General features: G+C 46.7%; 1 protein-coding gene across 9 annotated transcripts in view; it reads right to left on the bottom strand.

Annotated features, from left to right (window-relative positions):
* POGZ (pogo transposable element derived with ZNF domain) overlaps positions 1–16,841 on the bottom strand; it is a 235,423-nt gene that overhangs the window by 163,806 nt on the left and 54,776 nt on the right. For 6 of the 9 annotated variants that reach the window (XM_069218333.1, XM_069218336.1, XM_069218337.1 and 3 more), the window contains 3 exons: positions 13,943–14,101; positions 12,074–12,249; positions 11,136–11,274 (listed from right to left, as the gene is read on the bottom strand). In XM_069218333.1, the coding sequence (XP_069074434.1) occupies positions 11,136–11,274; positions 12,074–12,249; positions 13,943–14,101 (474 nt within the window). The remainder of the gene's footprint in view (positions 1–11,135; positions 11,275–12,073; positions 12,250–13,942; positions 14,102–16,841) is intronic. The other 3 variants (XM_069218335.1, XM_069218338.1, XM_069218339.1) reach the window with 1 other exon arrangement.

Here is a 16,841-nt window from a genome sequence, read left to right as displayed (position 1 = left end):
CGCAGCCCCCAGGACCTGAAGGACCGGACTTTCACTGGAGGAGTGACCCCCAGGAGTCCCTCTCCCTTGCCCAAGTGGAGGTTTCCCCGAGGAACCCCCCCCTTGCCTGCCTGCAGCGCTGAAGAGATCCCTAGATCTCCCATTGACTTCCATTACAAACCCGACGCTTGTTTCTACACTGCACCCGGCCGCCCCCGCGCTGCTGAGGGTGAAATTTCTGTGTGGGCTTGTGTCCCCCCCGGTGCCCTACAAAACCCCCCTGGTCTGCCCTCCGAAGACGAGGGTACTTACCTGCAAGCAGACCGGAACCGGGGCACCCCCTTCTCTCCATTCTAGCCTATGTGTTTTGGGCACCACTTTGAACTCTGCACCTGACCGGCCCTGAGCTGCTGGTGTGGTGACTTTGGGGTTGCTCTGAACCCCCAACGGTGGGCTACCTTGGACCAAGAACTGAACCCTGTAAGTGTCTTACTTACCTGGTAAAACTAACAAATACTTACCTCCCCTAGGAACTGTGAAAATTGCACTAAGTGTCCACTTTTAAAACAGCTATTTGTGAATAACTTAAAAAGTATACATGCAATTTTGATGATTTGAAGTTCCTAAAGTACTTACCTGCAATACCTTTCGAATGAGATATTACATGTAGAATTTGAACCTGTGGTTCTTAAAATAAACTAAGAAAAGATATTTTTCTATATAAAAACCTATTGGCTGGATTTGTCTCTGAGTGTGTGTACCTCATTTATTGTCTATGTGTATGTACAACAAATGCTTAACACTACTCCTTGGATAAGCCTACTGCTCGACCACACTACCACAAAATAGAGCATTAGTATTATCTATTTTTACCACTATTTTACCTCTAAGGGGAACCCTTGGACTCTGTGCATGCTATTCCTTACTTTGAAATAGCACATACAGAGCCAACTTCCTACATCACCTACTTGGTGGACCTGGGCACAAGCAGGAGCCCCAAAAGGGTGATCCATGTAAACCGCCTTAAGCTCTTCCACGACAGGGCTGATGTCAATCTGTTGATGGTAACAGATGAGGATCAGGAGGCAGAGAGTGAACCTCTCCCTGATCTTCTGTCATCAGACCCAAAAGATGGTACAGTAGATGGAGTGATCTACTCAGACACCCTCTCTGGCCAACAGCAAGCTGATTGTAGGAGAGTCCTACAACAGTTTCCTGAACTCTTCTCCTTAACCCCTGGTCAGACACACCTGTGTACCCATGATGTGGACACAGGAGACAGCATGCCTGTCAAGAACAAAATCTTTAGACAGTCTGACCATGTTAAGGAAAGCATCAAGGTGGAAGTCCACAAGATGCTGGAATTGGGAGTCATTGAGCGCTCTGACAGCCCCTGGGCTAGCCCAGTGGTCTTAGTCCCCAAACCTCACACCACAGATGGAAAGAAAGAGATGAGGTTTTGTGTGGACTACAGAGGGCTCAATTCTGTCACCAAGACAGATGCTCATCCAATTCCAAGAGCTGATGAGCTCATTGATAAATTAGGTGCTGCCAAATTTCTAAGTACCTTTGACTTGACAGCAGGGTACTGGCAAATAAAAATGGCACCTGGAGCAAAAGAAAAGACAGCATTCTCCACACCTGATGGGCATTATCAGTTTACTGTTATGCCCTTTGGTTTAAAGAATGCCCCTGCCACCTTCCAAAGGTTGGTGAATCAAGTCCTTGCTGGCTTGGAGTCCTTTAGCACAGCTTATCTTGATGATATTGCTGTCTTTAGCTCCACCTGGCAGGATCACCTGGTCCACCTGAGGAAGGTTTTGAAGGCTCTGCAATCTGCAGGCCTCTCTATCAAAGCATCCAAATGCCAGATAGGGCAGGGAACTGTGGTTTACTTGGGACACCTTGTAGGTGGAGGCCAAGTTCAGCCACTCCAACCCAAGATCCAGACTATTCTGGACTGGGTAGCTCCAAAAACCCAGACTCAAGTCAGGGCATTCCTTGGCTTGACTGGGTACTACAGGAGGTTTGTGAAGGGATATGGATCCATTGTGACAGCCCTCACTGAGCTCACCTCCAAGAAAATGCCCAAGAAAGTGAACTGGACTGTGGACTGCCAACAGGCCTTTGACACCCTGAAACAGGCAATGTGCTCAGCACCAGTTCTCAAAGCTCCAGATTATTCTAAGCAGTTCATTGTGCAGACTGATGCCTCTGAACATGGGATAGGGGCAGTTTTGTCCCAAACAAATGATGATGGCCTTGACCAGCCTGTTGCTTTCATTAGCAGGAGGTTACTCCCCAGGGAGCAGCGTTGGAGTGCCATTGAGAGGGAGGCCTTTGCTGTGGTTTGGTCCCTGAAGAAGCTGAGACCATACCTCTTTGGGACTCACTTCCTAGTTCAAACTGACCACAGACCTCTCAAATGGCTGATGCAAATGAAAGGGGAAAATCCTAAACTGTTGAGGTGGTCCATCTCCCTACAGGGAATGGACTTTATAGTGGAACACAGACCTGGGACTGCCCATGCCAATGCAGATGGCCTTTCCAGGTTCTTCCACTTAGAAAATGAAGACTCTCTTGGGAAAGGTTAGTCTCATCCTCTTTCGTTTGGGGGGGGGTTGTGTAAGGAAATGCCTCCTTGGCATGGTTGCCCCCTGACTTTTTTGCCTTTGCTGATGCTATGTTTACAATTGAAAGTGTGCTGAGGCCTGCTAACCAGGCCCCAACACCAGTGTTCTTTCCCTAACCTGTACTTTTGTATCCACAATTGGCAGACCCTGGCATCCAGATAAGTCCCTTGTAACTGGTACTTCTAGTACCAAGGGCCCTGATGCCAAGGAAGGTCTCTAAGGGCTGCAGCATGTCTTATGCCACCCTAGAGACCTCTCACTCAGCACAGACACACTGCTTGCCAGCTTGTGTGTGCTAGTGAGGACAAAACGAGTAAGTCGACATGGCACTCCCCTCAGGGTGCCATGCCAGCCTCTCACTGCCTATGCAGTATAGGTAAGACACCCCTCTAGCAGGCCTTACAGCCCTAAGGCAGGGTGCACTATACCATAGGTGAGGGTACCAGTGCATGAGCAGGGTACCCCTACAGTGTCTAAACAAAACCTTAGACATTGTAAGTGCAGGGTAGCCATAAGAGTATATGGTCTGGGAGTCTGTCAAACACGAACTCCACAGCACCATAATGGCTACACTGAAAACTGGGAAGTTTGGTATCAAACTTCTCAGCACAATAAATGCACACTGATGCCAGTGTACATTTTATTGTAAAATACACCCCAGAGGGCACCTTAGAGGTGCCCCCTGAAACTTAACCGACTATCTGTGTAGGCTGACTAGTTTTAGCAGCCTGCCACAAACCGAGACATGTTGCTGGCCCCATGGGGAGAGTGCCTTTGTCACTCTGAGGCCAGTAACAAAGCCTGCACTGGGTGGAGATGCTAACACCTCTCCCAGGCAGGAATTGTCACACCTGGCGGTGAGCCTCAAAGGCTCACCTCCTTTGTGCCAACCCAGCAGGACACTCCAGCTAGTGGAGTTGCCCGCCCCCTCCGGCCAGGCCCCACTTTTGGCGGCAAGGCCGGAGAAAATAATGAGAATAACAAGGAGGAGTCTCTGGCCAGTCAGGACAGCCCCTAAGGTGTCCTGAGCTGAGGTGACTCTAACTTTTAGAAATCCTCCATCTTGCAGATGGAGGATTCCCCCAATAGGGTTAGGATTGTGACCCCCTCCCCTTGGGAGGAGGCACAAAGAGGGTGTACCCACCCTCAGGGCTAGTAGCCATTGGCTACTAACCCCCCAGACCTAAACACGCCCTTAAATTTAGTATTTAAGGGCTACCCTGAACCCTAGAAAATTAGATTCCTGCAACTACAAGAAGAAGGACTGCCCAGCTGAAAACCCCTGCAGCGGAAGACCAGAAGACGACAACTGCCTTGGCTCCAGAAACTCACCGGCCTGTCTCCTGCCTTCCAAAGATCCTGCTCCAGCGACGCCTTCCAAAGGGACCAGCGACCTCGACATCCTCTGAGGACTGCCCCTGCTTCGAAAAGACAAGAAACTCCCGAGGACAGCGGACCTGCTCCAAGAAAAGCTGCAACTTTGTTTCCAGCAGCGTTAAAGAACCCTGCAAGCTCCCCGCAAGAAGCGTGAGACTTGCAACACTGCACCCGGTGACCCCGACTCGGCTGGTGGAGATCCGACGCCTCAGGAGGGACCCCAGGACTACTCTGATACTGTGAGTACCAAAACCTGTCCCCCCTGAGCCCCCACAGCGCCGCCTGCAGAGGGAATCCCGAGGCTTCCCCTGACCGCGACTCTTTGAACCTAAAGTCCCGACGCCTGGGAGAGACCCTGCACCCGCAGCCCCCAGGACCTGAAGGACCGGACTTTCACTGGAGAAGTGACCCCCAGGAGTCCCTCTCCCTTGCCCAAGTGGAGGTTTCCCCGAGGAACCCCCCCCTTGCCTGCCTGCAGCGCTGAAGAGATCCCGAGATCTCTCATAGACTAACATTGCGAACCCGACGCTTGTTTCTACACTGCACCCGGCCGCCCCCGCGCCGCTGAGGGTGAAATTTCTGTGTGGACTCGTGTCCCCCCCGGTGCCCTACAAAACCCCCCTGGTCTGCCCTCCGAAGACGCGGGTACTTACCTGCAAGCAGACCGGAACCGGGGCACCCTCTTCTCTCCATTCTAGCCTATGTGTTTTGGGCACCACTTTGAACTCTGCACCTGACCGGCCCTGAGCTGCTGGTGTGGTGACTTTGGGGTTGCTCTGAACCCCCAACGGTGGGCTACCTTGGACCAAGAACTGAACCCTGTAAGTGTCTTACTTACCTGGTAAAACTAATCAAAACTTACCTCCCCTAGGAACTGTGAAAATTGCACTAAGTGTCCACTTTTAAAACAGCTATTTGTCAATAACTTGAAAAGTATACATGCAATTTTGATGATTTGAAGTTCCTAAAGTACTTACCTGCAATACCTTTCGAATGAGATATTACATGTAGAATTTGAACCTGTGGTTCTTAAAATAAACTAAGAAAAGATATTTTTCTATATAAAAACCTATTGGCTGGATTTGTCTCTGAGTGTGTGTACCTCATTTATTGTCTATGTGTATGTACAACAAGTGCTTAACACTACTCCTTGGATAAGCCTACTGCTCGACCACACTACCACAAAATAGAGCATTAGTATTATCTATTTTTTACCACTATTTTACCTCTAAGGGGAACCCTTGGACTCTGTGCATGCTATTCCTTACTTTGAAATAGCACATACAGAGCCAACTTCCTACAGTTATCCTCTTGGAAAAACATTCACTGCATAGGGTCACTTACAATCAACTTCCAGGACTGTTCTTCAGGGCTTAAGGTAAGTAAAGGCCAAGGTCCAAGAATGCACCAACACTTCACTCCTGTCTGCCCAGGGGCATCCGGGTGCAGAAGTGCTTCTCACAATAATAGCCTCAAACTCTACCCGTTACAATCAGTGGGGAACGGTAGCTGTAAAAAGAGGCTGCAAGTTAGAACTGAGGGGCAGTCTGGTTGAAGGCTAAGGGGGTTGGGGGGTTAGGCTCAGGTCTTGAGGTTCTCCTGGGCTCAGAGACATCATTCGTTCACTCGTACTGGGGCTGCAGGGCACGGGTGCAGTGGTGTTTTGTACGGCTGGTCACGTTGACACAGGCTCTCCCGATTCTTAGTCTTCTGCAGAGGAGGCCGCAGTTGGGGACTGGGGGACCAGTCCAGCTGAACCCAAAGGGGGGCTCAGCACTTAAGAGTCTCTGGACCTCATACGCACTGTTGGTTCCTGCAAACCCGGCCTGGGAGGCCCAGGTATATAGGCGTTTTGGCCGGCAGGTCACTGCAATCAGAGGCTCTCACTGTTGGTGGTGGTTTAGCAGAAGAGGGGCAACAGGACAGATGGGTCACTCTCATGTGAGTCTCATTGTCCCTGAAGTCCCTTGAAGTGCAGGTCGGTCAGTGGGGGAATCCGGACTGGATACAACACGCCTTTGCTGCTGCAACTGCTCCGGTACCCAGGTATTAGTGCCAGAGGGGCTTCTGGGGGTGTCAGTGTCTTGAAACTTAAAAGGGTGACAGGGCTGTCCCCCTAGAACCTGTGACCTCTTCCCAGCAGGTTGCTCCCTCAATGGACCTGATGGCTGCCTTTGGTGCCTGAAAATGCAGGGGGGTACCTCCTCTACTCCAAGGGAGATCGTTGAGGTGCTGGGCAGCCCTCCAAGGGTTTGGGGAGGTTGTCTAGCTATATGCGGAGTCTGTTCCAGCGAATGTCGGAGTGCAAGAAGCCTGACAGGGTTTGGCACCAATCTTTGGTGCAGGTCTTCAGTTCTCACTCCCTTGGTTTCTTTCTTCTTACTTCTTTGGATCCCAGTAATCAAAGTCTTGACTTGATCTGCTTTCTTGGTGGCAGAGGGCCACCTAAATAATAAATGTTGAGTCATTAAGACGAGTCTAAGGTATACAGAAGCCGTGCAGCGGTTTTAACTGTTTGTAATGTTCTTCTAAAATAAGAAAGAAAAAAAAAAAACAGATTAAAAAAAAAAAAAATAAATAAAGAGGAGTGCAAGGTAGTAGCCAATGATTTACTTACCTCTGGGGTCACTACACCCCTGACCACTTCCTGCAAGGAGTGGGCATAACCCTGCCCCCAGAGTTCCTTATTTCATCACACACAAGATGGCAAAATTCTTTCTTTCGTGTTCACTTCAGGTAGCCCACCCTAGGAGTGTAACTAGCCTGATTATCTAACATGTCTCCAGACTATTTAATTTCCCGCTTACCCTAGTGCCAAATGGGCATCAGGACATGGGGTGGCATTCACCAGCGCTGGAGAAAGCGGAGGCCGCACATTAAATGCGGCAGAGGCTTTGATGCCTCTGGCCTTGATATGATGATTTACTAGTCTTCCTGCTGGAGGAGGTGATAACACATTGTTCCTGACCTCCTGAGAGCGTGGGCTCTCACCTGCAGGGGGTATGAAATGTGTCTGTGGTGGCAGGCTGGGCGACACCAGTTAGCCAGCACACTAGAGGACTAGTAAGGTTTCATGGGGCACCTGTAAGATGCCCTCTGGGTGCGTATCATAATAAATCTAGTACTGGCATCAGTACAGATTTATTAAGACAAAACATTTGATACCAAACACCATAGATTTCAGTGAAGCCATTATGTAGCTAGGTAACTCATTTTGACCAGAGCCCAAGTACATACCTTAAAGAAGGCTTGTCTGCTCACTTGTAATATCTAGCGATGGTAATAAACATTACAGAGGAATATTGGCTTATGTAGATGTGTCCTCACATTTGCTATAATGCACCCTGCCTCAGGGCTCCAAGTCCTGCTGTACGGGTGACTTACATGTAGCCCATGCAGTGTCTTTGGCATGGCAAACAGCAGTGTGTCAAGTTATGTTTTCAGACATGGTTTGCACCATATCACACAGCCTACAACGGCAGTCTGTGTATAATTTGTGTGTAGTTCCTTTAGGCTGCAGATCTTAGGGACCCTCTTTAGTACCCATGCCCTAGGTACCAGGGTACAATCTACGAGGGACTTACAGGAGTACTAAAGTCCATGGCAATTAAAAAAACAGCATCTAGCAGCTACAAAGGGGGCAAAAAGTGGTTGGGGGTGGTGCAACAAAGAAAACCCAGTTTCCTACAAATGTCCACTCTCTTTGCTCACTTTCATTGCTCCTTCTAATATTTCACACATTTCCTCCAGTTCTTCACAACTACTACTGATCAATCTGGAAAGAATCTGCCACACAACTGCATGCATTACATATATACGCTGCTTTAAAATCATATTCTTGTAGAGTAATGATCCAGTTGTAAATTCTACTGGATATTATTTAGGTCAATCCCTTTGCCTGTAAGCAATTTCTTCAGCTGTTTGTGATCTGTCTAAAACTCACTGCCACACACAAATTAATTCAGTTTTTTTATAGTTAAACTAGTTACAAAGCTTTCTTTTAAATAACTGACTATTTCTGTTGCATTTCTAATCCTCTTCCTATGTTGTTAAACTCTTGATCAGACTTCTTTGACCGTGTAAAATTAACCCTTTGTTTGATCACACTCCTTTATCTCATTTTTAGTCTGATCCACAGATCTTGGGATAAATTTACTGTAGCATTTTGATATTCCAAGTAATTTCATCAGTTTGACTTCATTTTCTGGACTTGGTAGTTCTCTTGCTGTTTTTACTAATTTAATTGCTAGCGCCATTCACAGTGGGCTCTTGAGCAGAAACCCTGCGAGGTCTGAAAGCTGTAGGTCGAGAGGAGAGGAGGCATGGAGGAGTGGAGTGTGGAGCACGCTGCTCAGAGAAGCTTGGAGCTTTGTGGTGCATGCTGCCCCCTTCCCCGAGTTTCCCGAGCTTGGGCTGACCTGGCTGCCTTCTGGCCCTAGGTGCCGAACCTAGGTGCCGGCCACGGTCCAGAGAGCCCAGCCAGAAGAACACACAGCAGGAGGAAATGCAGCGAGCGGTACCCTACAACTGCAGTCCGGCGGTAGGAAGGGAGGAAGACGCAGCAGGATGAGGAGCGCAGAGGAAGGAAGGAAGCATGTGACGCGTGGAACACCCCCTATTTCTTCTCCCCCCCCCCCCAACCGGCACGCTCTACAGGGGTTGTAACAGTCCAGCTGCAGTCCAGTGAGCCGTGAAAAGAGTGTGGCCCAGCTTGGTGGCCACACTGGGCAGAACAGAGTAGTGGGACGGAGTGGTGTAAGGGGTGGAGCAAGGAGCACTTCTAAGCACCCCCAAGTAAGCTCCAGTCTTGACATTAAAGTTGAGCAGTCGGTAAAAGTTGGCAAAGTGTGGAGAGTGCAAATTAGGGACTGAATAAGAGCACTGAAGGAGCAGCAAAGAACCTAATTTAGTGGATAATGAGAAGTTTGGAGCTGTGACCCCCTGCAGTGGAGTGGAAGCAGCTGACATTAGGACAGTGCAGCCACCTCTTCCTAGCCTCTCTTTCAGGAGGGCTGATTCCCCCCCTCCCACCACCCAGTTGCTGTCTCAAGAGTCTTTCTGGGAGTTTGCTGTGATTGAACTGCTTGTCCCCTTGGAAAAGACGACTGCATCCGCTTATTTCACTCTAACGATTCTAGGTGCTCTCCTTACTAAGGTACTGGTTGATGGCGAGTAAGCCCCTTTTCTCCGGGATGACTGCCAGGATGAGCAGGACTTTTCTTAGTCGGGCATGCAAAAAGACTAAGGCCCTCATTTCAATCTTGGCAGTCGGACGAGGCCGACCACCAAGGTTGTACCGCCAGTCGCCTGCCCATGCAGCCGGCAACTCGCCGGCCGCATTTGGACATCCCCGCTGGGCCGGCGGGCGGAAACAAAGTTTCCGGGCCGGCGGGCGGAAACAAAGTTTCCGGCCCAGCGGGGATGTCCTAATGGAGCCGGCGGCAATGTGGCAGTTCAGGGGGCACTGCAGCAGCAACCATCGCACTTTTCACTATCTGCCAGGCAGACGGGGTTGTGCCTGGGGGCCCCTGCACTGCCGATGCCCTTCGAGCAGTTTTGCTAGGTTGGGACTTAGTAGATTAAAGAGGTGTCAGAGGGAGACCTGGAGGAACTCGTGGAAATTTTCACCCGCTTGTCCGTAAGCTAAATTTCCTCTTTACCATCACCATTTTGGTGGATCCTAGTAATCAATCATAATGGTAGACAATGTACATAGTGCGATTCTCTTTGTGACTCTTATCTCCTTCAAGAGCGACTAATCAAACAAGCTGGCCTGGCAACTCAACCAGCAAAAGGGGAAAAATGACTGAAAATAAAAATGGTTAAATGAACCCTGAATGCAAAACAATTCAAGGCTAAAAGCCTTCAAAGTTAAGTGAAGCAAAAGAAAATTTCCAAATCAGCATGATTTTGAAGTAAGGGAGAAAGGCAAGTCAGTTAGAAGTATCCATCAGAAGAACAAGTTACTTTGGATACGCCTGCTAACCACAGATTCCATACTGCCCTCCCACTTCCCTATTCTTTGGAGTGGTCTCATTCCACTGCCTACAAAGATCACAAGTAAGAGATCTGTACACTGGTGCTGACAATTGTTTTGTGCTCCACGTTGAAGGGAGCGGAAAGAATCAAGTAAGAAACTGAAGTTCGCAGCAGCAGTGAAATGAACTCAACGAGGAGCCACATGGCACCACCTAACAGTGTGTAGGAGCACTGCTGAGAATATTTTTGGATCCAGCCTGAATCTGTGGTTAAAAGTATCCATCAGAAATACAAGCATTTAAAAATATTAATGAAGATAAGATCAATAAACCTGAGAGAAAATTTGGCATAAATGTATCTTCTCCGTTGGTCGCAGGGGCCCAAAAAGATGCTTAAAATCAAATTATAGCAAAAAGATTAATCTTGAAGCTGGGAGCAGGAGTTTCATTAAAACATTTACTGAATGAAACAAAGTGCCATTTTACTTTATTTGCACTTCTGAGGTTTTACTATCTAACAGAAACACTCCCAAACGAAGAAAATGTTGGAATTAAATTTTGCCCCAAAATTGTTCTTGGGCCATCTCTTTCTTCTTATCATACTGTGCCAACTGTGGCTTTAGGCCATTTTGGAAAATATTTAAAGGTCTGCAAGAGTAGAATTTATTGTTGCACTGCATAAAAAAGTCCCTCAGTTTTCTAGATGAGTAGGCATCATGACACAGTTTTTCAATAAACATTCACATGCTCAGGAACTAAAACACAATACCTACCAAGTTTCTTTCATAGCAATTCCCACAACTTTAAAACAGACTGACAACCATGTTTCCTCTGCGGAGGATTAAAGGCTTGTATATAAAAAATAAAAAAAAAGCATTAATAGTACATGCAATGCAGATTTAATTTGGCTGGAATAGTAAGGCAATGTCTAAATTTGCTATTTGTTTTTAGGACATCAATTTGGCCCTCATCCTCCCCCTCGCTAAGCAACAGCATATACACAGGATTTGATACATTCCAACTGGTCATACCATAATGTTAAATGATAGCAGGCCTAAGCATATAAGAAATGAACATTAAAAAGTATTAAATGATCACAAATGAGCTGACAGAAAACTGTTCCCACATGAACACATGGATTTGGCGAAGAAAAGATTGTCAAACTCACCTGGAACAAGGGTTATGGGCCTTACTGTCTGGCCCTGCTGCACGTTTAGAACAATTCCAACCTGATTCATAGGGTTTATGGGGTTCATAGCATTCATGGTGCTCTGTACCGGTCTCACATTCCTCACAGGAAAACCCTGCTTTTCAGGGGAAAAAGTCTAGTTATAGTTGACAAAAAAAAAACTTGGTGCAACAAAGTAAATTAACAGACTTGAAGAACTTCAAACGTACAAGATACTTGGCTCAATATTGAAAGCAATCTTTCACCTTGCGTTCCACTATTTTGTCCAACTATTAACATTTTAAATCTATAAAACTGATACATACAAGTTAAAATTTACCATCAAAGAACACAATCTTAAAAGAGCAAGCTGGAGTAGGAGTTCTGTTCTCATTTGAATAATCACAATGTGGGCATTGTAACAATGTGAAAGAAGTGTCAAACTCTCATGGACTCCAACAACGCATACTGCTAACAGGTTTTCTATTTTAGAGAAGTACCTCTAGAGTATATCACGCTATATGTGGCCAACATGTTATGCTAATACAGTGGTCTCCAAACTTTTTAATGCTGTGCCTCTCCTCCCAACCCCCCCCCCCCCCCCCCCCCAGTGAAAAATAAAAATCACTGGGCCCCTCATCAGAATTTTTCCTAACTATTTTATAAAGATGCCAATGTTTAAATATGTCTAGACCTATTTAAACATTGCAGTTAAGCACTGTTACCTTTTTAAAAATGCAATAACATGCTTCTGAATAAAACAAAAGCCTGTTATCTGTATAATGCTTTTTTGTTGCCAGTGTCTGGTAACCCCCCCGGGATCACTTGAGGCTGTCCTAGGGGGGACCGCACCCCGGTTTGAAGACCTCTGTGCTAACAGAATATGGAAAACAAAGCAGACTCCCTACAACCAAGCAAAGTTAATTTTCAGTACTCACCTGGGTGGTGATGAAAATGGGCTGGGTGGAAACCTGCGAATTGGAGACATGGGTGGCATTTTGCATGACCTGCATCGGTCTTAATACTGGCTGTGTTACCATAGTCCCCAAACTGGGAGCAGAGTTCTGGGTAAGGATTAGTGACTGCCCACCAGACTGAACAATGGGAGAGGTGCCTGCGAAAAAGATTGATGCGTGATAGTAGGTTACTCATGCAGACAATAAATGAAATCCAATATAATTTCCTAAAAAATACTACTAAACAACAGTACATTCTTTGAGTTCTTACTAAATAACTATGGAACCTAAATGGTTCTCGGTCGCACTGCTCTAATGAATACCTGTAAAAACATTCGAAACCCCAAGCCTCCACTGCAAACACATTTAGAACAAAGCATCTGAGAACTGATTTCCATGCAGCTGAAGCAATAGAGTATGGCACAAGGAGGAGTTTACCCAGATTTCACAGTGCTTTTACTGGGAGGAGAGGAAGCAGTTCTCACTGTGAAGGAAGAGGAGGAGCAGGGAAGGCGAGGCGGCATGGAGGCGAGGAGCAGTCGTGAAGCAGCAAAGCCAATGCCAGGAAGGTCCCTGCTGGCAGCTTCACTGGTGTCACCACCACCACTCACCGTTCCATTTATCCTGCGGGTGAGTGCGTGAAGGTGTGGAGCTCCAAGCCCTGAGTGCTGAGACGCCTGGAGCACTGAGCAACTTCAAAGGTAGGGATCACCACTCAAATCACAGCTAGGGCAGCGAAGCTTGCTCTCACCCCAACCTCGCTGCTGGCTGAGGAAGAGGAGATGGCCTAGTAATGAGGAAGGGGGGGGGGGGGGGGGGGGGGGAGGTAAAAGAAAAGCAGTGGTGGTGGTAAGTAGGCAGTGTGGGCTAGGTCCCACCGCTTGGTCAAGCCCCGTGGAAGCAGCTAGACGAGGCAGAGTGCGGCTTGCAGCCCAAGCACACTTTCTCTCTCTCTTCCCCCACCCACACACCCCCGCCAAACTTTCCCCCATATTCCTGCACACATCGCCCTTCCACCTTTTCCATTTTGGGCCTTACGTGCCTCCTGCCGCTAAAACAGAATTAGCAAACCAGCCTGATCAGCAAAACAGCATGCAGTCTCTTTGCGGGCCCGGCAGCCAGTCCCAACTAAACTTGACTAAGCCCAAGTCCAAGCCGCCAGGCACTGCAAGGCCAAGAAGGCAACAAGGGTTAAGACAAGGGGTCTCTGAACTAATCTATAGTCCCAAAAGCACACAAAAGAACAGCAAGCCAAACTAAACCTCATAATGGGGAACGCCCTCCCCCCAAATTCCACTCTTTGACCATCACAGTGACACAGACCAGGCAGAATGGGGAAGTTCGGTAAGCCTATGAAGTCCAGGTAGCAGGGACTCTGAGCCAGAGGACATCATCGACCTAACCTCCAACCCAAACAGCCCAGGTGAGTGTCAATCAAGCACAGTCCCCAGGGCTGCAAGTAAACCAATGGTGGAATACAGCACTACATTCCAAACCCTACCCCAAGTAACTAACCCGCCTGGACTCAGCAGCATCAAATGAACCCAAACAAACACTTTTTTGCCAGTGTTGAGATTACTCCCGATAAAAATCACCAAGGGATAAGCTGCAGTTCCAGGAAGCGTGAAATACAGCTGAGAAGTATGAGTACAAAGTGACCAACTGTATGTTAGGCAGTTCCCAGTCCAGCTGTCCAATTTGGGACAGACTCCTATGACAGACCATAGATTTCCAACGACTACACCAAGCAGCAGACAATACAGCTACTATAAGTGACCACAACACTTCTTTCTCTGTGGAATATGAGTACAAGTTTCATTGGAATTCAACTGCATTTACACATGTACTTACCACTGTTGTTAGCAAACAGTGTGACCAGCGTCTTCTTGGCATTATCACTACTCTGGACCCCGGTGTTCCCAACAGATGAGGTCATCGTGTAGTGGTTGCCAAACGAAGTATGGGCGACAATGGGCATAGCAGCTGATACAGGTTGGGCGCTTACAGAAACTGCAAATAAAAACCAAAGGGCAAATCAGAAACAACCAAAGATGAAATATGGATGCCCACTTCAAATCACTATCATGCATGACAGGCAACTAAACTGCAGCCAAAAACAACATCCAGGCTTAAATCAACTCTATAAGTCTAGACAAAGCTTCTCACTTGAAATTGCTTACTAAAATGTCAGTCTTTACATCATCCCGTAATTTGCACTGCTTCATTGTAAATTCTGATAAAAATCACCAGTGTCCTTCAGCGATTGTCTGTAATCACACTTGGATAATAACATAATTCTCTATAGCCTCACAGTAGGGAGACCTTCCAGGCGCCTCTCTCACAGAAGGTATGGCAGTCTAATGGTTGGTATTATTCTCAGAAGGACATCCACTTACTGCAGAAAACTACCAATCATCTTGAATACATAGAGTCTCTGCAGTAAGCAGCGCATCTGGTAAACACCTGCACTTCATGGACCCTTTCCAGGACATTGAATGATACAAATTATTGGAATGGAGAAAACAGCAAGGAACCCTTGCAATCCTAGAGTAACATATAAAAATATCTTGCTCATTTTATAAATAGTTTGGCTGCATGTGTGGTTTGTCAAGCTTCAATAATTGTATTTGTAGGTGTGATTCAGCAGTCCTAGGAAATATGGCATTCAGCCAAAAATCTCTGCTGCCAACCGCTTTAGTCTAGGTTCTCTTTTGCACAGTAAAGCTCATCTCTTCTGGAACGTGGCGCTAGTATTAATTGGGCTAAAGGCAATAGAGTAAGTATCCTTACTAGGTGTTTGAAACACCAATCTCTTTTCTTCCCTTCTTTCGAGTGCAGAGACACGCTTGTAACGAGTGCCATGGAGCACTTCCACCTAGGGCATGATAGCAGTTGCAGGGACTCCCAGGTCTGGAACTGTGCTGATGCCCCCTGCAGATCACAGCTGCTGACCCAGTGGTGCTGAGTGTGAAGATGTGTCTGCCACGCCAGTGATCCTCTGCAGCAGCATCGGGACGTGCATCGCCGAACCCTGTCCTACCTTGCAAGCAAGTGTAAGCCTGTGCTGGTCGTTAAATAAGCTTTGTGACTTTTAGGTGATTGAAGGCAGCCCACTGTGGTGAAGTCACATGCCAGTGAACGTGACCTTAGTGGGAATTCATAGACTCTTACACAACAAGTAATTAGTTATAAACATGATCCAGCTTCAACTGTCACCCGCTTCAAAACTGAAAAGCAATGTCATTATGTCGCGCTCCTAGGTGGCACAGATACAGAATTCTCTGTTGTACTTTTTGGGGGAAACACTCCAGAACCGAAATGGGGGTTCCCACAACGTGTACTGTGCTTCATACTAACAGTCAGAATACTTTGCAATGTCAGTGAGGGCTTCAATCAACCAGCAGCATAAAGTGAAACATGGGAGTGCAGTGTAGGGGCACATTTGCACTAGTCCACACTACTCACCCAAGGCAACTAGGCAACTAGTGAAGGCTTGTTCTTATTTTTACTGCAAATCTGCGTAAAATAAAAAAACAGAAAAAAAAAAAAAAAAAAATGCCCCAGGCAGGGTCCCCACCACTAGTCCTAGGGGGTCAGAGTATTCCTATCCTGCCCTCTTCTGGGTTTTTTTCAGTTTTTTTGGGACTCATCAAGCATCCCAAGACAGCTGCCAATGCTTCAAGGTTGAAGTGTTGGCAGCCAATCAGATCTCACAATGAGATCGGTCGGCTCCGCGGAGGATTTGCATCCCTAGATATAAATACAACTATTTTTTAATCAATCCAAAACTTCTTAACGGATTTACATCAAATTACAAAAAGGGCTCTTTTTGGACCAGGATCCTCTTTTATGCCAAATTTGGTGCAATTCTGATCAGCAGATCGGGCTGAAGTCGTGCCTAAAATCTCTATGGGAAATTGCAGGGGGGGGGGGGCATCTTCGGATCCTCCCCCTTTTTTCTCAGACCACACTTTATGAGTCACTTCACAACTTTCCCGACAGCAGCTGAAGTGAGTAGCAAACTAGTTTTTAAAATGTCGTGAAGATTCGAACAGAGCCAAAGTTATTAGCAAAACAAAAAACGTTATGTCACTTTACAAAACAGTTTGGGAACAGAACTTCATCTGTAGTAAGCTTGGTTTAAAAAAAAAAAAAAAAACTACTAATTAATTCCAGTTAAAAGTTCTCAATTGCCAATAACCGTGAAAACTCTGGCAAAAGCCCTTCCCATGTTACTTGAAAAGCCATTAACAAATACAACCTACACAGGTTTTATATGACCCGAAGTCTGGCCAATTATAGACAGTCACCCATCTCTACTCCCCTCAATGGTAAAAACTGCATGATTTTTCACTGCATGTCACTGTGAAGGCAACTATCATGATCTCTGCTCCGGTTTTGGCAATAGTCTTTGTTTCATTAAAATTGACAACATTTTGTTTTCGGATTGTTCAATCAAAGGCTGCAGCATACAATAATGGCTGTGAAATATTCCAGGGATCGTTTTTTCAAAAAATATTTGAGAAATTTGTAGGGCAAACTATATAAAGGGGTTTCAGGCATGTAAGGTGTATTACTTTCCTATACCCGGACATGCAGGCTTTCTTCACTGATGAAAGATACGATGAACTGATGACAGGAAGAAAAAAAAAAAAACATTCACCTAGTGAGAGTTAATTATCAAGTATCTTAACTGGGAATCAGAAAAGGACACTGATGGTGTGCACAGCAACCTTAGACCACAGAGTGA

This window comes from Pleurodeles waltl, chromosome 12, assembly GCF_031143425.1.
Source record: "Pleurodeles waltl isolate 20211129_DDA chromosome 12, aPleWal1.hap1.20221129, whole genome shotgun sequence".
Lineage (NCBI taxonomy): Eukaryota > Metazoa > Chordata > Amphibia > Caudata > Salamandridae > Pleurodeles > Pleurodeles waltl.
This window is presented reverse-complemented; position numbering and strand designations above follow the sequence as displayed.